At 40.8% G+C, this 16,528-nt stretch overlaps 1 protein-coding gene across 3 annotated transcripts in view; it reads left to right on the top strand.

The window, feature by feature from the left end:
• atg7 (ATG7 autophagy related 7 homolog) overlaps positions 1-16,528 on the top strand; it is a 66,077-nt gene that overhangs the window by 29,294 nt on the left and 20,255 nt on the right. For all 3 annotated transcript variants that reach the window (XM_084542793.1, XM_084542791.1, XM_084542792.1), the window contains one exon: positions 4,323-4,445. In XM_084542793.1, the coding sequence (XP_084398919.1) occupies positions 4,323-4,445 (123 nt within the window). The remainder of the gene's footprint in view (positions 1-4,322; positions 4,446-16,528) is intronic.

The raw sequence follows: 16,528 nt of genomic DNA, 5'->3' as shown, positions 1-16,528 counted from the left end.
GTGTGTGTGTGCGCGTGAGTAAGTGCATGTCTGTCTGTGCGTATTCCTGCCGCAGTCAGCTGTGTGCTGCCAGGTCACTATGGAAACAAAACAATTCAGCCCCTGTCTGGGCTGGAGCAGTTCCTGTAGAGTTGGGGCTTTTCACTGTGTGTGTGTGTGTGTGTGTGTGTGTGCGTCTTTGTGTATTTCCTAACTCTTTCTGGGGCCACAAGCCAATAAAAGTGCACGCCAAAGAGTAAATCACAGCTGACGTGGCTTTGTCTAAAACTGTGCCAGACACCTCTTACTACAGCTTCTTGTACACACTACCAAATATGCTACCACTATTAATAGCAAACATTTTTTCAACATTTGCAGGACAAAGTACACCGAACTAGTCATTAACACAGCTCACCGTGTTCATTTGTTATGCTGCTCCTTCCCTTCAAAGCTTTAATTACTGGTGCTGTTTTATACTTAAAGTAAATCCTCCTTAGGCCACAGATTGTAATGATGAAAAGAACAATTTTAAAGCACAGGTACCTTCCTGAAGCAAAGTGGAATATAAATGATGTCAGTGGCGGATACAGTGATTTGTACCATTTGAGCGGTAAAGTGGCTCAGTGTTGTGTTTATAGAGGGTAAAGGTACGGACACACCAAACTGATATCAAACAACTACTGACAACAATGGCCGGACCAAAAAATTGCACTTAAAGGGGAATTACGTTTTTATACAACCTGGACCTTATTTCTGGCATAAAATATAATCGTTTACTCACCCATATAACTTTGGTGTCATTTGGAGTCATTTGGACAATATTTAGATCCAGCGGAGCACCGCGTATATCCATATATCTGCATTTTCCGCATTGTGGGACTAATAAAGGTTTTTCTTATATAGTGGGAGTGACTGGGGCACCGAAACGCAGCCTCTAAATAACGCATTATCTGCTGCAAAACTCGTTCATTTCACCAATATTTTGTTATGATACGCTAGTGCTATTCCCCGTTGAGTCCGGAGTTGCCTGTTATCATCATCCAGGATCTGTAGATCGACCTACTAACTTCTCACCTGCCTGATGTCATCTCTGAGCACCGCGCATACCCGTGACGGTCGGCTTGTTTACCTGTAATTTGCTACTGCTAGTTTTTTGCAACATGGTTGAATATTTTTCCGATTCTGAGGTTGTGGACGACGACTTTGTTTATGATGGACGTCCTTACTGTTTTGAGCCAGAGTATGCGGATGAGGAGCTCGTTGAAAAGAGGATGCGGAGGCAGAGAGAGGAACAGCTGGCCAAAGAACAACAAACCGCTGCACGTCCGTGAATATTTAACAGGTAACTCCGGACTCAATGGGGAATAGCACTAGTGTATCAGTGAGTTTCGCGGCAGATAATGCGTTATTTAGAGGCTTCGGTTCGGTGCCCCAGTCACTCCCACTATATGGATATACGCGGCGCTCCGCTGGATCTGATTATCTTTCGAATGTCTTCGAATGACACCAAAAATATATGGGTGAGTAAACGATCGTATTTTATGCCAGAAATAAGGTCCAGGTTGTAAAAAACGGTAATTCCCCTTTAACTACACCCAGCTGGCACTTTCGCTCTGTGTGAAAGGATATAACTCTCCACACCAGTAGATGGCAGTAGTTTGCATTCGTCATTCAAAAGTGGAAATAGGAAGCGCTACTATTAGCTGGGAGGCTACAAGGAGCTACACATCGTCGTACAGAGCTGGCCTCTCCTGAATGAGGCTCATCAGTTGATCTACAAATGATCATGTCGCTGTAGAAATATGTTCTTCTATTTATAATTTTAATTTTAGAGCTAAAACTGTCAAGTAACGATTAGTCAGTTGACAGAAGATTAATGGGTTAAATTAATACATATTAATTTGAGAAATATATATGTATTTATGTTGTATACGTACTGTAGACATGTATACATTCCTATGACTGAATGAGCTGTGCTTCCTGTGAAATTCTCTTAAAATACCATAAGGTCTAAGTGAGTCACTGTGGAATTGGTGGCTAACCTGGCATGTTGACCATGCATCTTAACAGAGGAAGTCGAGGCCACTGAGTCACTGTTTACTCATTGAACAGTAAGCAGTAAGCGTTCCACTAACTTGGAGCCATTTATAGGAAGCATTTCATTCATAATTGTGCGTCACTGAAATTCAACTACTCACCAGTTTTAACTACAGCTACAACTAGGAATTATTTTCAATATCAACTGAGACGTCAATGATTTGTGGTCTATAAAATGCCCAGACATAGTGAAAAATTTTTTTGCACAACCTGAGCTGACACATTCTGATATTTTTGGTTGACCAGCAGACCAATGATATTCAATGTGCTGTAACATAAAACTGGTAAATACTCAGAAATAGGAAACTGGAACCAGAATGACTGGGGAGATTTTCCTTTAAAATTACTAATAAATAAGTATGGGATCATCAGGATTGTTACATTTTCTTCTTATTGTCTAATTCACAACTAGTTGACAACTAATTATCTTTTTCTCAATTACAAGATAAATAGCCAAAGCGTCTACTGTATGTACTCCATATTCTTTATGTTTACAACCAAAGTTAAAGGGCCTCTGAGCTGCCAGGACCACCCACTGTTTGACATGTTATGGGATGCTACATGCACACACACACACGCACACACTATGTGCGATACTTTTAAGTTAATGTGCACAGTATAGATCCCCAAACAACTTCAAAAAGAAGACATCACAACTGTCAAATGAAGCTCAGGGATTCATTCATGTGGCTTCATCCGGAAGGAAGCTTTAGGACAAGTGCACAAGTACACATGTGGATACCATATGTGTATGTGTTTATTTGCATGTAGGTAGCACACCATATATTCCAGATGCTGCTTTGTTGATGTATTTGTAGGTCGGTCTAATTGGTGCTATCCGTCAATATCATGTGATAACTATTGAAACGCATGAACACTTGTTAAACACTCTGTTCCTAACAAATATGTCACAGAGTAGTTTGAATAAGCCACATTCAGTCTTCACTCGTGTGCTGTGAAGTTTCCTTAAAAATGCTCCTAAAATCATTATTATTAGAACAAGGAAATAAAACTGAAAGTCTTTAATGAAACGTACAACGCTTTCGTCATAACTTCGTACCCTATCTAAACTGAATCAAGGAATTTTGGCTAATAGTGTTTCCTACTGATATTAGCCTAAGTGGGTAGTGTGTTTTCTTGTGTGTGCACCAGTGTCACTGTGACTTTATTAACTTTATCACAAGCTCATCACCGTTATCAGGTTGCGGTCTCTGTCACGGACAGCTATAGTTCAACAAAGTGGGTTTTTGCCATTGGCGTCTCACGTAACAGAACCCGTGGATGGAAGTGGAGAATCAAAGAAATAAAAGAGGAAAGAAAAGAGAGGTTGAAAAGATGAATGAGGGACACATCAGTGTGTATTGTGTGCGGTGTGTCTGACTCCGAGACTAGACGCCAGGTCAGTCTGCGATCACACACACACACACACAGGCAGTGATGCACACAGCTTGTTGATGTCTGAGGCAGAGGTAACCCTACACCTGCAGAGGAGGGTCTGTGGGCGTCCATGAAAGGCTTGGCTAAGCTTAGGAAGGTAGTCAAGAGCGCGTTTGTGTGCGCGTGCGTGTTTTGGAGAGAAGGTGTGGATATTTGAAGTCTGTACTGGTTGGGAGATCAAGGTAAACACTGCAGTGTGATTGCAAAGGTGCAGAGTTGAGTTAGAAGTTGAGCCTATGGGCAAACGTGACAGTTCAACTATTATCTGCTTTCATGACACCTTTTCTTAACTTGTTATTAGTAAAACTTTCTCATCCACTCAAAAAAAAATAAAAAAATTCACTAAGAAACCCTAACCCACAGGAAAAGGTGAAATAGTGCATTTGTGTGAGCAAAGCTTTTCTACTCTTGTGGCTTGAATCCAACATTTGCAGCTCTTGCACCTAAAATGGAGCTTCTTAGCATAGTGTATGAGATCTACTCTTTCAGGAAAACCTTTCAGGTTTAGGGAATTACTTTTAGTCTTTCAAGCATCCTCTATGTATGTCTAAAACTTGCTGTACAGATCCCAAAGTATCTACATCTCTATGTTTTTTTTCTCCCTTTTTTGTCAGTTTCATCATGTACGATTTAAATCATTACAAAAACTGTAGTTAGTTTCAGTAAAAAAAATAATTTAAAACATTGATGTCATTATACTCACAATGTACCTTGAACCAGTACAGTGATATCTTGCCTATAGAGTCACTAACTGGGTTTCATTGACTAAGAATAGACATTTTCTGTTTTTGTTCATGCTGTTCATTCAGGTCCTGGACCACTATGAGAGGGAAGGTTTCAGCTTCCTGTCCAAGGTTTTTAATTCTTCTCACTCATTCCTGGAAGACCTAACAGGCCTGACTCTGTTGCACCAGGAGACCCAGGCTGCAGAGGTAAATCACACTCATCATGTTCACCCATACAAACAGGTCGAGACATGCACAGAAAACCTGCTATACTGATCTGTGTTATACTTCTACCGTGTAAATCTGCAGTGCTTGAGCCCATAGCCCCAAGCATTTGGCGCATGCACATAGTGAGATCTGTAAGTTTATTCTTTGCGTCAAGCCAAGCAGACTGTCAGTGGACGTTTCGCCCAGGTGGGTTTTCATCTCATGCTTCAGTCTTTTTTTTTTTTTTTTTTTTTTTTTTGTTTTGCTCAGGATCCAGTTTTTTTTTATAGGACCGTGATCTCGATGGTGAGTGGGGACAGTTTGTTGTACAGGCGAGGCCATCATACTCAGAAAGGGGTTGATTGTCCAATTTCTGATTTGCCTTTCCAAGTCAATGCTTTCAAATATCTCAGGGTCTTGTTTGCAATGGGGTTAACATTGTTCCGCTTGGTTGAGCATCTTTACTGATTTAAGTAGACATTCATAGTGAATAGAGGGCTGAGCTTGAATACCAGTGCTTTGATACACCCATAGGTGACGGTACCAGCCCTCACCTTTGGTTATAACCTAAAGAAGACAAATTTAGATTTGTGTGCTATCTTGGCACACCCTTGGAACCAAAATGAAAAGCCCAGATATCCAGAATGAGCTTGGAATATGAAATACTCATTTGCTTTAAAAAGAAGCAAAGCTGAGTTTCTTATTATATGTTAGAGTGAGTCAGTATCCCACCTTGCCTAAAAAGGACCTTAGGTATTTTTACTTGGCCTGCTGGAACCATGACTAGAACCTGATGGAAAATAGATGGCTATGTACAACAGTCCATTCCAGGAATTGATAGTAAAAAGGTCAAAACACCAGCAACCGAATAAAACAACTATATTAGAGTGGTGGCGTTCATCACGGTCGTCAGGAAACACACAGCAAACAACATTTTAATCATGTGAGCATATCAAGTAAAAACATTTAAATGGAAGCAACCAATCATATACATGCACATATACACATGAGCCAATGGGGCGCCACATACATATGTACCATGCCAGTAGACAGACAAAATTCCTCCTCCTCCACACATCTTGGTAGTAGGTAAAGTTCCATTTCAGGAACTGAGAAAGCTTTTTGACCTTGGAAAACCATCTCAACACCTTGTCCACCGTAAGTTAATTTCATCAGTAGGATTTTACAAACTAATTACTTAAAGGCAGAAATATTTTTTTGTCCTGTTACTTTCTTCCAACTATTTTGTTGCCATAGTAGCACAGAGCTGGTGTCTATGGAACAACAAGTGGCATAAAGTTCCAGCAAACATCCAGAAAACTTTGTGGTGGAATATGGATGGTTTTCTTCAAGACTCCCCTCTGACATGAGACAGAGGGAGTTGAGGGAGAGACAGAAAATGAGTGCGGGTGGGTGGTTGGGGGTTGGGCCTGCCGAGCTGTGGGAAAATCCCACGTACTTTCTCCCCAACTACTTCTCATAACACATAAATGGAGGAGGGGAGAAGAGAAAGGCATGAGAGGAAGATTTAACGAGGGAAAGGTTGAGTAGAGATAAGGAACGGTGGGCAGAGAAAAAGACTGGAGGACAAATGTAAAGACGAGATTTAACTTCTTTAACTTCTGCTCCTTTATTTCTCCCCTTTCTTGCTATCTCCCTCCACCTTCTTCCCTATCATTCAGTCCATCTCTTGCGCATGTTCCTTCTCTCTCTGTCCGCCCCCCTCTTTCCCTGATGAAGTGTGTTGAAGAGTCTGGCGTAGGTCCCTTTCTCTTCAATCAGAACTCGGAGAGATTGTTTTGATTGCTCAGCCCACTAGCGCCAGAAGTCTTAGCGCCTGTTTCCTGTACACAGATTACTTATTCTGAAAACTACTGCGCTTGGAGGACATCCCTTCAAGTTTTTTTTTCTTCCCCCCAGTTCCAGGAAGGGACAGTTGTTCTTTTCTCAGTTCTGAAAGCATATTATTACTTATTTCAACTCGAGAAGAGGCCGGTGGCTCATTTCGAATCTTGACACGTATTTTCAGGATGGCTGTTCTGAAATCATGATCATTTTCAATGTACAATTTAAGGGTTTAAAAGGTTCTTATGTGCTGGAGTTGTTTACAGACATGAGTCCTTATTTAATGACTGAAAACGTTAGAAACAGTTTGACTTAATTTGTAAATGAAGCCCTTTGTCATCTTTTATTCAGAAGTTAAATGTACTTTAGGTTTGTGACTTTTAAAGGAATACTCTGCTGTTGTTCATATATTACAGAAGGTTTGGACAGCATTAAAGTCCACTTAAATTTATATTTTAGAGTTATTTTTTCCAAGTTCTCCACTTTTCGTAAAGCATGGTCCTGAATTCATTACATTCAAGTGAGTGTGTGCCTTTGCACATTCAAGCGCGTGTAACCAGCCTAAAACTATAATCTACGTCACCAGATGTCACTACTATGTACTTAGGGCCTATTTTGGGTGAGTTTGTAACCTGAGAACTACTTTTTATGCAGTCACCGCAGAGTTTTGGGGGAGTTCAAGTTCGGTAAAAGTTTAGACTGACTAAAAGCTGTACGTGCGTCTTTGTGTGTGTCTGCGAGTGTGTGTGTGTGAATGTGCACAAATCAGTGTGAATGGTTTCTTTGTGTGATTGTCCCCGCTGAGATTTCAAACTGTGGTAGGGACTTGGCAGGGTGGAAAATGTACTACGAATCTGGCGTCTGGCAAATTAGTTACATGTATTTGAAACATTTATATGCACCATCTTGTATGTTTAGCCTCGTGAGACCATGTACGTGGTGAGGAAAATCAAACATGGCCTGACATTTTGTTTTAATATTTATGACCTGATCTGTACATGTACAGTATCCCCACTCCCTCTCCTTCTTTTACTCTAAAAATTGGGTAGTTTCCCTCGTATACTGCAGTCAACTTTTACTTCTGTTGTCACTGCCCAGAATATAAAACTTTAGTTTACTTCCAGCAAAGCTCTTGTCGTATTGTCCATCAATCACAGTCCCTTTGGACCGTGGTTGTCAATGTGTTTCTTCAGAGTTCAGACCTCTTTGTTAAACTCTCTTTTAACCGTTAATCACTTTTCATAGAGCTAATTCAGCCAGGAAATTAATATGTTTGAGTAAGTGTTTTCTGTTTTCATTTTTATTGTTATAATTCATCACTTTGAGACCCAAAAGACACTGGGTCATATGAGAAAGATCAGGGAGGCAGTGTGGAGATTCAGCCATGAAAAGGCAATCACATCCACAATGGTTTAGTGAATATGGTTTCCTTAAATGTACTTAAACATCAACATTTTCAACAGAAACATCTCTTCCCCAAAGTTCTTTGAGATTACCTGCAATCATCTGAACCAGATTGCATTGACCCCAAACAGTGTCACTGGTCTAAAAGTTGTGTAAAATTTACATTTTCAATAGATGATAACTCTCTGAGTGTTGTCAAACCATAAACCTGAGTGTTGTGCTTTGGGTCACTGGCCTTCCTGAGTGTAGCCGCAGAGTAGTGGGCTGGGTCAGACAAACACTCAGAGAGCCTCACAGGAAATAAGTGTCTGTACAGGATGTTGTACTTCTCCTCTGATGCCCACTGAATGCATAAAATACTGTAAATACTGTAGTCATCCTTACAGCTACATACAGGGGCATAGCCAATCCTTATTATGTAAATGAGGAAGGGAGATGATTTATTTTTTTCCATGCAGAGTTTTATATTGCAACACAACCTTTTTTTACATAACCTTTGCCCATTACAGATGTTCTGCTCTGTTAGAAAATGAGGATTACACAAACAGGAATAGACATGCAGGGATGTGACGACAAGAGACCAGGCAATTTTAATCAAATTCAGCAACTTATAGCAATGATGAGCAGTTTAATCAAAAACCAACAAAAGTGGCTGATACAGTCGATTGTGCAAACGCGGAGTTCACCAAACATTTACCCCAAGGACACAGCGTCCACCAGTTCCCCTGACAGGAGGCATGGAGTGTCAGGTGAACCCAGATAGAGTCGTCAGTTTATGTTCTGCTCATTTCACTCTGAAACAGTTAGGAGTGGGTAAATATATAAGAAGTGTTACCTAGGCAACAAGAGCCTGGAGCGTTCACTAATATCTAACGTGTCAGCCGCAAGGCGACCAGTGAATCGCTTTATATAAGGACAGGGTTTTAGAGTTGGCAAGTGATTACTGTAGGACCAGTAATCTGTAGTGTAGACTACAACAAGCACGTGAATAGAAAAGATGCATTATAAACGTCATCATTTTGTACTTTCAACGGTAATGATACAGTCAAGTCAAGTCAGGTTTTGTTATTCACGGTTCTGTTAGTAAGGAAGGTAAAGTAATTGAAATCCAGCCTGTTGAAAATGCTCTTTCAGTGTTGTTCAGAAAATAAATTGATTTTCAGAAAACAATCGTGTAATTGGGGTTGTATAATTTAAGAGATAAGTCAAACTGAAAAATCATATACAGATTATCCAGGACTCCTATCCCCCACCATGTGTTAAAGGAAACACATGATCACTGGTCATCCTTTATATTACAGTATATTCCTACTGTCATTTTCAGTAAGCGCGTGTGTGTGAAAAGTTCCCGCACACACATTAATCTGTCAGCCTGTGAATGCCTCAAACAGAGGATGTGTGGCCCTCTCAGTACAAAGGGCCTTTCTGCAGAGTTCATGCTCCACTCCCTTCCACCTACTACAACTGGCACTGCTAGTAAGTCACAAGATAAGACACATCTGCGTTGAACATCGAGAAGAATGTGTCACTTGTCACACTTTGGTTTTTGACACGAATTTCTATTATTGACTTGGTTTTAGTAGGTTTTCATAAAAACTTTATAGTTTTATAGACGTGATTGATACAAACTGAGCAGAAGTTCAATAATTGATTAGATTTAAAACTTTGGACATATAGAGGCTTTATAGAGTGGATTTATCCATCCATCAAGCCATTTTCTTCTGCTTATACTAAGTCAGGTCGCGTTGGCGATGGGCTGAGTATTCACAATGTCCATCTCCTTAGCAACAGCGCCTATTTCCTCGGGAGGAATCTCAAGGCGTTTCCTGGCCGGTTGAGATGTGTTATCCCTCCTGGTTCTACCCTATGTACTCCTCCCAACCTGCTGTGCTTGATAAACCTCCAAGGGTAGGTCCACAGATGCCCGAACCAGCTTAACTGGCCCCTTTCAATGCGAAGGAGCAGTTACTATGCAAAGTTTGTGACCATAGTTGAAGGGACTGGTAAATCAAAAACTTTGACTTACGGCTCAACTCTCTCTTCATCATCTTGTTTAATACAGCGAATGAATTACTGCCTCCGCCACACAAACCACCTGTCCATCTCCCGCTCCATTTTGCAGGAACGACACCCTGAGATACATAAACTCAGACCTGACTTGTAGAGGGCGGTCCACCATTTTTCGGCACAGTTGGAGGTGCTGACTCTCCTCCCTCACCGCTACAGGCTTTCATAGTGCATCTTAAAGGTCACTGATTGGGCAAAAAACATGGTGTTTGGATTTAGTTCTGCGAAAACACTCCAGAGGGTGTAACCTGTGTTTGTATACCGTCATCGTCCCATTGTCGTATTTTGAAATGAAATCACTGTGGAATTACCTCAGTTTCTTCTTTATAATGTGTGACCAGAATTTGTAGGAGTCCTTGGGGTCTGGGGCCCCTCGTTTGGGAGGCATTTGTTTTTTAGCTGATACTCCAGATATCCAGGGTAACTTATCGTGAGTCTTGCTCAAGAACAGTTCAACGAGACGCATTTACAGTTGGGGAGATCAGACATGCGATGATTCCATTTCAGGAAAATATCTCTGCCAAAGATATTTTGGTTTCAATATGCGATGACCTACCTTTGAACCACACTTGAGTTCCGACTAAAAAAGTAGTAACCAGAGAGTTGATAAAAATCCATTTGGCTTGATTTCCGTGCACAGATGCAGAGTTCAGTTAAGATATAGACACCTGTGTTTGTCCAGATGTGTGCGTTTGGCTTTTTGATAACCAACTCCACGCCATCCGATGCCACTAATCACCGTCTTGAGTCATACCAATGCCCCCGAGGAGCAGAGGTTACCCAACCACCCACGCTTTGCGTTGTTCTGGTGTGTGCTTCCCTACGTAAAACGGTGTGCTGACGATAAAGATGATTTAGTTACGTTGGCCCGTCACCCAGCAGCTTGGAAGACGCACAAACTCGAGCGTGGACACACACGAACACACACACACAGTAACGCAGACTCTCACCAGTCACATGCTCTTTTCTTCCTCTCCCCGTCGCTCTCACCCACACATAAACACACACGCATTCACTCCACGAGCGTCAGAGGGCCCCATGTATCTCAGAGCTTTATCCAAACACAGCTACGGTTGCTACATGCTGCAATTATTACCAGATGGACTCGGGGAAAACATATTAAGTCTGCTTTTTCATTAGTGCACTGCACACCCTCCTGCTAGACGGAGGAGATGTGGAGAGAGAGGGAGAGAGGGAGAGAGAAAAAAAGGGGAGGAACAGTGGTAGAGACATTTTAAAAGGTATAATTAATTTCAAATTGAGTGCAATCAACAGAATCCTCGAATAGTTTCATGTTCACATTCACCATTTTCAAGATCGCTTGAAATGTATTTTTGTGTGTTTCTATTTTTTTTTTTTTTTTTTTTAAACATCCACTTTTAAGTCTATTTATATCAACATCCAACTCTTTTTTTGGTTAAATCTTGCACTGCATGAACTCGGTTCAATACAATGTGGTTAGAGATTGTGTGGAAATCGGTTAGTTAGTTAGTCAGTTGTCTAATATCATTTAAATTAAGTATGCTATACTGCATATACTTCATATAAATGAAATATGCCAGATCATACTGTTGCTAGCAGCAAACAAGCAGTGTAATGTCATCTTCCCCGTCTTGGCCCAGAAGCTCGTTCCATGCAGAAACACGTCAAACCACAGAGATTAAAATGTCAGAGCAATTAAGACGCAGGGAGATGATAAAAACTGGTGGTTTTTATTCTCTAGTTTCTTGGAAAGTTGCCTGTAAATGTAATTTGGCTGCAGTTATAGCTGAAATACAGACATGGCTCTTTTATTTAGTGTTGTTGAGTTTGTAAACGGGTAAAAATTCAAAGGATGTCATTGAAAGAACGTTTTTTTTAACATGTCCATTAATTATTGGAAACTTTATCCCCTGTAACAGTTGAACTGCTTTACAGCTGGCAATGACTAAAAGGCTTTCTAGATTACTCTAATATTTAATTTCAGTGAAGTTATTTGGAGTGCACCCATTATATCATAAAACCACAATGGTTTTCTTGCATGATTCCTAAGCCTCTCATATTAAATTAAGAAAGTGAAGGGCACATGCATGCACATATACGCCATTGTCATCATTTAGCGTACGTGTATTTAAGTCCCACATGTGTGCCAGCTATGTGTGCTTGACATATATCGCTGCTAATTATAAATGGGCGCTCTACTTGCTAGGATGCACGCCAGCTATGCACAGACACATCACACCTCCTATCCTCCCTTTTTTTACACTTACGCAGGCGCCCGCTACTATACATAGTCCACATCTCCCCGGTTCTTTACACGCTAAATTCAGAAGCTTTGTGTCAGTCGGTCGCTCGACTTTTAACCTCGCTCGCTATCCTTCCAAGTGCTCGGCTTAGTTCGTGAAGGTTATTCTCCCCTGTGCATTTTGTATTCATTTGGTGGAACAGTTTAATCCTGTCTATGTTTTTGCAAGTTTCTTTAACTGTTGTGTGTGTTGCTAGAGTCTCAGTACCTTAACGATATTCTCATGTATATAACGTATCCAGCATTCTATGAGCTATAGAGAAATATGGTTGGTAAATCACCTGAGTTCTGCACTCAACAGGTGAGTTTACCGTATATTTGAAGCGGTCTGTGTAAAAAGCCACCATCCAACTACTGGCCAGAGTCATTTGTGAAGTTGACGTTGAATTGCCAAATACTGCAGCAGCCTAACTTCCCACCAGTCTTTTAGAAAACAAAAAGCTACTTGGATGAGTGGCGAAACATTTTCATGAAACGCTATAGATCCAGTTGCACGTGCTTTTTGGATATACCACGACCTGGGTGAGTGAGACACTTCAGCTTCTTTAATGGCCAGGTGACGGATGGCTGCTATCACAGGGCAGTGGCGGTCTACCTGGGCTTCACCTGCCTGCCTATGGTGCCTGGCTATGGTGAGGTGAGGCTATGGTGAAGAGCCATCAGAGCTACATCTCAGGAAACCTGTGGCTTACGTCACAAAGGGGTTCATTCGTCTTTATGTACAGTCTATAACACAAACAGAAATGACATTACCACAGTATAACTAAAAGCAGTTTGACAAATATGGCTAACAATATGAAAGCACCAAAGAAAAGTGTGACTGCAGAGAACTGTACATAGTTGTATCTGTTACTGAGAAGCCAAGCAGCATTTAAGGCTTATTGACATATATTTTGATCTGTGTCAAAGGTTGTCTACATCTTGGCATCACTGATGAATGCAGCAGAGGTCAGGTATTTAAAGCTAAAACCTCCCTCCATTCCGTCACCATGTTGAATAACACACATTCTGTGTCAGGGCAGATATTCAGGATCTGTCAGGTGGGACGGCTACAGCACGTCATCATTCATTTCGGCCCCTTCCCCCTTTTCTGTTTCTGTAGCTGTGGTAATATGACTCTGAGCATGGCCGCCCAGTGTTTCCCTTATTACAGGATGCTATCTTCAGCAAAATACCAAACTAATATATAAATATCCAGAAAACATGCAGAACAAATATCCTGACGGTGATTAATTATGTCATTTTTTGAACAAAAGAGAAAAAATTGTAAATTTGCTGTTGCCCTGGTTTGTAATCGCTGAAGCTTCTTTTAGTTTTGTATTGTTAGTAACTGGGGGGGTCCTTTAAATGGGGTTGCCCTTTGGCATATTTTGCAATGACGACCACAAACCCACTTAAACCTATGAAGGCCCTACAGTACAACCTTCTGTCTACCGTGTATACAGATTTTGCTAGTTGCTTGATTGAGCCTTGAAATTAGTTTTACTTACTCATACTCTCACAGATATGTAATATTGGCTAATTTTCCTGAATAAACATATACGCCGGGTAACTTATCTTGAGTCTATTTGTCTTCTTTCTGGACTTTTCAGTCATTTTTATGCAGCAAAATTGCAGCACTGCACGTCATTGCCTGAACCCAGATTCGCTACTTGCAATCACATTTTAAAGGCTTTTCTGCATGATATTGAGATATAAAAGATGAAGAGTGTGGTGTAGAGAATAGCAGGTGATAAGATCTCAGCTCCCTTGGTAAGGATGTAGCTCGACTCTGTTGGGACACAACTTTGGTGGGCTGTATTAATACCCCTGTAAACAGGACTGGAGCCTGCAAAGATGTGTACTGTAGGTGGGGGGCAGAGGGGACGCATGGTAGCCAGGACAGCTGTCCTATATCTTGAGCCCAAAGGAGCGCATACAGAATTACCAATCGTCAATCATAGCGCAGTTATTTTCATGAGTCATAAACAGGACCCATAAAGGCAACTTTTCCCTAACTACATGGGAAAACTTACAGCGGCCCAGTTCCTATACATGGCTGCTTCTCTCCGGCGCCACTCAGTCCCGAGTGATGTCTTCTTCCAGCCTGGCAGCTGGCTGTATGCACAGACAGACAGATGACTGGGTTGCAACAGACTGAGTTGTAGTCTGGTCGGCTCTGTTTAGCTCCTACTCTTCTTCCTGTTCGGTAGCTTTTAACAACTATTTATGTATCCGTGTCAGCATTGCACTTTTAGAATGGACTCTCACTTCCGAAAGGAGCACATACACAACATGCAGATCAGTTTTCTATCGCAAACTGATCCGCTCTAGGGAGATAAGGTTTACAACTGAAATACACAGCTCAGTGTTAAAATCCTCTTTTTATTTCGCTAATTTTACTAATATTCTTTAAAGACTTCGTAAAATACCATTTCGACACTTTTCTTCCTGTTCAAATGAAGCATTTAAATGCAGGTCATGCTTGTCGTGTTAGAAAACAGCTTTGCATTTTAAATCTTAAGCATGACTCAGTGATATCCGTCCCCTTTTAAGTAATTTTCTCCTGATAGTCGCACACCATATTATTTTATCTTCTCTTTTGGAATAAAGAAAAAACTGGTTCAATATCCGTTTTTAAAAAGGGAACGAGACGTATGTAACTATTTTTACAGTCGGTGTAATTCTTTAATACTCGGGTGTTCTAGCAAAACACCTGTTGTTTCAGGTACAGGTGTGAAATGTGATCCATGAAACCCGAACAGTTTATCATACATACCGTATTTTACTATTCTGTAAAGTTAGAATGCAGTAATCATGACGGATGACATTTCTAGCTTGGATGACTTTTCTATGAATGAAATGAATGAAATTGCTGTAATATTAGCATTTCACGCCTATTAGATGTGCAAAGATTTTCAAATATTAACAATAATTTCACCCTCCTTGTTGCTAAACTTGCAGTTTAATCCTTTAAGGTGAAGGTTTAAGAAGATTTAAAACGCTTAGCTGTCGAATAGGAAACTTGAAAGATGCTGAATCTGAAGGATATTTACTCGATGGACTTTCTCATGGAGGTCAAGTGTGCCACCTGTGTGGCTCTACATGCTGTACAGCTGCGGTAATAAATCATTTCATTGAAACCTCAGGAAGTGAATGTTATCAGGAGGTGAAGCACACAATGTGCACAAAAAAAAAAAAACCTCTATTGTTTGACACTTTACAAACTAACACTCACTCAACGCATTTAAGGCCATTAGCCGAGCAGATGTTTGTAATAAAAGAAGGCCAAAAACCCCACATGGCCACATATATATGAAGTCACAATAATTACATTTCCAAATAACTTCCTTTTCAAAAAAAGGTTAAATTAATAATAGTTTAATCATAAATAATTTTGCATTTTTTTAAGCATGTCAATTTGCTGTATGTGCATAAAAAATGAATTCTGTCTGTTTGTTGCTCTGTTGCCAGATTGGCTAATACAGAAAAAAAAAATCTGCAGCTGCATCAAAGACACAGATAAGAGCTGGCTCTATGTGTGTGTGGCGGGTGGGTAGAGGGGGGTTTAGGGGGATGGGGCGGTATTATATACTCTGATTCTGGCCTGACTTTCTGGTCACAGGTAATCTGCCCTGGAGCTCTGGTCTGAAAGGGAAACACACACACACCCACCCAGTCATTCTACATCTGGCCACAATGCCAGTTCTTATCTTTTCCCCTCGACGCTGCTCTGTCCAGCACATGGAGGGCACTGATAGCATCGAGCCTCTGGTTCACATAATTGCACACACACATGCACACACACACATATTGCACATACTCTATTTATGTAAATGTATGTGTGTGTCCCTATTTCTTTTGACCAACACACACAGAAACACTTGAAATGCTTGACTGCCATCACTTCCTCTGACCTAATTCTTCTGAGAAAAAGCGCCACAGTGACGCAGTGCAATTTACCTAAAAGCAAAACAAATATAAAAGAAACAGCCCGTTATTCCATACTGAATGTTTGGATATTGAGAACCTGAGTTGAAACTGTAACAAAACTATGATTATTATACAGCAACGTCTGTGCGTAACTCACTAAATCTTCCCAGTATGGATAGTATGGATGTATGCTTCTCCCCCTTCTCCAAGTGTTAAAAATAGTTTGGGCTCCTTTGATTGATCTGTGAAAGGGGATTTATTTTCGACTCGTGAAACTGTTTGTGGTAAAGATCGTCAATGAAGTTTTAAAATTTAATGTTTGGCTCATCCTCCAAACAAAAAAAGTTCTAGCTGGCGATTGTGATGTGAGGAAGTCTTTGAAATGAAAGACTGTGACTGTCTGGTGCGCTTAGCATCAGATCAAAAGGTTGCCTTGGCTGTGGTTTACTAGGCACTTTGGCTTCTTTCCTCCTGTGAAGTGTGTGTGTGTGTCTATGTGTGTGTGTGTGCTTCCTAAAGACTGGTCACTCTGAATGCGATTTGCTCTCTTTTGAAAATATAAACAACAGCG

The sequence above is a fragment of the Chelon labrosus genome (assembly GCF_963514085.1).
Source record: "Chelon labrosus genome assembly, chromosome: 4".
Classification (NCBI taxonomy): Eukaryota; Metazoa; Chordata; class Actinopteri; order Mugiliformes; family Mugilidae; genus Chelon; species Chelon labrosus.
This window is presented reverse-complemented; position numbering and strand designations above follow the sequence as displayed.